This window comes from Kryptolebias marmoratus, linkage group LG12, assembly GCF_001649575.2.
Source record: "Kryptolebias marmoratus isolate JLee-2015 linkage group LG12, ASM164957v2, whole genome shotgun sequence".
Classification (NCBI taxonomy): Eukaryota; Metazoa; Chordata; class Actinopteri; order Cyprinodontiformes; family Rivulidae; genus Kryptolebias; species Kryptolebias marmoratus.
Window position 1 is genome coordinate 20,925,250 of NC_051441.1, and position 4,980 is coordinate 20,930,229.

The following is a 4,980-nucleotide window of genomic DNA, read 5'->3' on the forward strand; positions in this document are numbered from 1 at the left end:
TCCCTGCCTATTTTCAGCCTTCGTCACACTTCCTATAAGATTAATGAGCTGAGAGCTGTAAACACCATTTCTTTCTAAGTCTTTTTTTTCTCTCTCAAGAGAAAACATATTGTAAACGAAGTTGGCTAGCTTCATTCACCTAATGCTGCCCGCCATTACATCAGTCAGAAGCCTGGAGAAAGAAAAAAAAAAAAAAAAAGATCCAGAGCCCCATTGTTGGTGCCTTACAACCGGCCGGGATACTCCGACCTGCCGCCCACACGGCGCACATGGCCACCGGCCGCCATCCCTTTTCTCCCCCTCCCCAGAACAATAGCAGATGTAGCCACTCTTTGCCATAAAGCTTTTTGGGGAAAAATAATCTTGCTTCCCACAGACGTCGAAGCCGCTAGGCCTTGGGCACTGATTGGCTGCTAAGGGGTCACATGACCAGGAATTGGCTGCAATTTCTCTCCATAGTTGTTCAGTTTAGCCTACCCAGGTCCCCATACGCTACTAATATAACCAATATACACAATTATGATATAGCCGCCGCATTTACGCCATTGCAGCCTGGAGCTTATGTGTTTTTGCGTTTATTTTTAATGATTTCTTTTCTTGGAAAGCCATATTGGGTGGTGTGCGTGTGCGCGCGTGCGTCTATGAGTGTTTATTTTTTTATTTTTTTGTTTTGGGGAAGGATTGTTCTGGGGTCTCGCCGTGTGAGGGGGGGAACTGGTTTAAGGGAGCTATGAATTTTGAATTTGAGAGGGAGATCGGGTTTATAAACAGCCAGCCGTCCCTAGCAGAGTGCCTGACGTCCTTCCCTGCCGTCCTGGAGTCATTTCAAACTTCATCAATCAAGGAGTCGACAGTAATTCCGCCTCCCTTCGAGCACACCATCCCCAGCCTCAGCTCCTGCACGGGCAGCCAGCCGAAACCGGCTTCTGGGAGCCAGCAGAACCGGAGAGCCTCCGCCACAAATGGCCACCAGACGCATCACCGCGCCGCCCAGCAGCCCTGCGCGCCCGGCCAGGCCCCCTCTGCTCCGGCCACCCCGGTCGGTCCCTTGGCCCACGAGTTCCCCTGGATGAAAGAGAAGAAGTCATCCAAGAAGGGCCCCAAGCCCGGGGGCGGCTCCGTCGTTGGTGGAGCCATCATCACCCCGGCATCATCCTACCCCTCGCCAACCGCCTCTGGGTACGCTTCGGCGGGCATCGAGTCGCCCACAGGTCGGTATGCGGGAACGCGCGGGGCTCAGTGGTGTTCGGGTGGAGCATGCTGACATATTTTTTGTTTGTTTGTTGTTGCTATGTTTGCATCGTGGCTTTTACAGATCACAAACCATTCGCTGGGTTGGAATCACTGCATGGATTGACTTATTTTTTCTTTATCCATCAGTGCTTGTGCGCATTTGTGTGTGGACGTCGTGTCTACGTGTGCGTGTGCATGTTGTGCAGTGCTGTGATTCTGCGTGAGCAGGGGAGCTACACCACTGCATTATGCTGCATTGCTTTGCACATCTTTTTTCCATTCAGTTTCCCACTATTACACCTACATTCTACTTTTTTCAAAGTGTATTCCATGGAAATATTTACTCTGTTATGACGTTAAGGAAATTACTATTAAATATTACATCAAAATAAGAGATTCCATTGTCCATTTCATTCCCCTGCAGATATTAGTTGCTTCAGAGGTTGTTCTCTTGTTTGGATGCTGCGACTTTAGATCAGTGAAGTGTTATAGAATTCATAACATAACTGAAGTGGTCGCCATATTGAATGGGGAAATAAAGGAGGGTTGAGGAGGAGCGGGGGGTGTCTGACAAATTATGGTGGGGGTTGGGAAATATTATATGCTTCAGCCACACAGGAAACATGCTGCACACATTCAGATTTCCTGCCTTTTAGATCATTTCTTTCTCTTTCATGAGACCTCCCATAGCCAGCAAACATTGTCCGTCATTTTTCTTATTTTTGCTTCATTGCATGTAAAAAAAAACATGAGCCGAATTATTATTATTTATTTATTTTGTATTTCATCCAATTTCATGCTTTCTTTCATTTTACTAAAAAGACAAATCGTTCTGGGTTTTGGATCAGTCACATTCGTATCACGTCTACAGTGTGACAGTTTTATTCCTTTTTTGCCCCTAGATGTATTTTCTTTTTTCTTTCTGCCATTCTTTCTTTCTTTCTATTGCGCTCTTATTTTTTTGTATAAATTAACGCTTTTTTATTAGGTTTTTTACTTTATTACTGTGTTTTATTTTTTATTTTATTCCAGTCGTGAAGCCGAAGTGCCTCATGATCGCGCGCTTTATGTCTTGCAAACTATAAAACAAAAATAAATCATAAAAAATCTTTAAGAAAATAACGTGGTTGTTATTAACTCAATTTAAATGCAGAAATTATGTAAAAATAAATATGAATATATATGTAGGCTAGTTTATAAAAATGATCGTGTAATTTATTCTCTCTGTTTTTAATGTGTGTGTTTCCACGCAGACCCCAGCCAGCCGGCTCTGGACCCCGGAGGAGCTGGGTCCCGCCGGTTGCGCACCGCCTACACCAACACGCAGCTGCTGGAGCTGGAGAAGGAGTTCCATTTTAACAAGTACTTATGTCGGCCGAGGAGAGTGGAGATCGCCGCGCTTCTAGACCTGACAGAGCGGCAGGTGAAAGTCTGGTTCCAGAACCGGAGGATGAAACACAAGCGCCAGACCACCCACCACCGGGACGGGAGCGCAGGTAGCCCGTCTTCGAGCGGGTTCGAGCCGCTCGAAGGAGCAGACGCGTCCTCTCCGTACTCCAGCCAGCCTCTGGAGGCGTCAGGCAGCGGGGAGAGCACGGAGGGGGATCAGGGGGGCGGCAGTATGTCATCCAGCGGGGACAATGCGCAGCCCACGCCGGAGGACACTGACCGCGTGAGCCTTCCCGAACGCCCACTGCTGCCAGGGACATCTGGCTCCCCGGACTCCCCGCCGACATTTAGCAACTCGACGGAGCGCAGCGAGGCTGGGCCCGCTGCAGCCCCTGTGGCCCCTTCCGATTCTCACGGAACCTCTTCCTCCTCCTCCTCCGCGCTGCCGGACCTGACCCTGTTCGGGGAGGACGCCTGCCTGTCCCCCAGCCTGCAGAGCTCCCTGGACAGCCCGGTGGATTTCTCCGAGGAGGACTTCGACCTGTTCACGAGCACACTGTGCACCATAGACCTGCAACACCTGAACTTCTGAAGAGTGGAGCTGAAAGAGGATTGATTTGAATAGAAACGCGATGGCTGAGGGAGGGGGAACGGGGAAACACTCCGCGAGGACTGTTGTTCACAGGTTTCAACATTCCTGAAGGGTTTATGATTGGGAAAAAAAATGTTTTTTCCTTTTTTCATACTGGAATTATTTTGAAGCTGTATTGTAGCCAAGAGACGCAGTTAAAATTTAATTTATTGAGTGTGTTTTTTGTTGCGAACACAGACAACAAATCGTATCTTTTCTCCTTCTTTGTGCAAACTTTCAGGAGCTAATTTATTGTTTTGATCTAATTTTATTTTTTCGCCTTTTTTTGTTTGGAAAAGCCACTGTGCATCTCGTTTCCGTTCTGTGGATTAGTTTCTTGTAGTCTGTTCTAGTTGCAGCTTCATGTAACCTAAATAACTTCTCAGGAACTGAGTATTGGTGGCAGGACTGAGGGAAAAACTGCGAGCCAAGATGAGGAGGAAACCCTGCTGATGACCCGAGGTTTAGACTTCAGTTTATTTATTCAGATTCTTTAATAGTGAAAATTCAAATTATTTATTGTACATATATTTTCATAGTGGGATAATAACAATAATAAATAAAAAATATAAAAATATATAATAACGATTTTTTTCCTGATTTTATTTTTACCCTGAATATTTATAATTTATAGAATATTTGAAACTATAATTGCTTTTATATATGTAAAAATGTATTTAGAAAAAAATCTATTTGTTTTACATATCTTTTCTTTTTAGAAAAATTCTTATTTTCAACATATAGTAAAATAGCCAATAGTTTTCTGACTAATTAATTTAGCTTTCATTTGTAAGCTACTAAAGCAGCCATGAATCACTCTTTCCAGCACACAAGGTAAGGCATATATATATATATATATATATATATATATATATATATATATATATATATATATATATGAGCTGTATCAAATAAATCGTGATTTCAGTTTATTTTATTTAAAATTTTATTTATTCATATATATATAATTTTCTCGAGCCTCCTATTTTAAAGGCTAATTTTAATTACCTTGATGTCAATATTATGTTAAAATGCTTTATTTTAAGGTTACTTTCTCTTAATATTTGAAGAATATCAGGGCTTTTTTATCTTAATATTCTTATTTTTTAAATCTCAGTTTAGCTATTTATGGTAAACTTTCTGAGTGATCATCTTGGTCTCAGGGAAAAAGAGCAGTTCAAACAACAAAGCCAACAAAGCTGTTTTCTTTTTTTTTCCCCCTTTACTAACAGAGGCACTCCGAACTCCAACCGAGACCCTCACTCTCTGACTGGGGTCTGTCTTTGTAATGTCAGCAGAGTAGTTTTTTTGATATTCTAACGGCTCCGACTCCTTCTGGTGTCACTTTTCCAAGCTTTTATAGTCAGCATTAAGCTAAACAGAGTTAGCATGGCTAGTTCTGTGCCATTACTATGAATGGATGTGATGCTAACTAGCTGCTGCTGCTCCTCCTGCTCAGTCAAAATGGCGCTGAAGACAAAGGAGAATGTGAACAATGAGCAGTGGCAGCCATTACAGGATGACTGGCCCACAGTGACAGGCGCAGTGTGTGTGTGCAGCCTGTTTGTGGGGGGGAGTGTGTAGCTAAGCAAAAGAAGACAGGATGGGAAATAGTAGGAGTACTTTCAGTAGAAATAGTGTTGCATGGCTATTGGCTATTTAACCCCCCCCCCCCACACACACACACACACACACACATACACACACCCTTTCCAAAACAGAGAGAA

The 4,980-nt window shown here is 43.8% G+C and overlaps 1 protein-coding gene across 1 annotated transcript; it reads left to right on the top strand.

The window, feature by feature from the left end:
- Positions 1-244: 244 nt before the first annotated feature.
- hoxb2a (homeobox B2a) lies at positions 245-3,820 on the top strand. The gene is made up of 2 exons (XM_017434417.2): positions 245-1,211; positions 2,487-3,820. The coding sequence occupies exons 1-2, from the start codon at positions 731-733 to the stop codon at positions 3,212-3,214; spliced, it is 1,209 nt and encodes a 402-aa protein (XP_017289906.1). The 5' UTR covers positions 245-730; the 3' UTR covers positions 3,215-3,820.
- Positions 3,821-4,980: the final 1,160 nt, after the last annotated feature.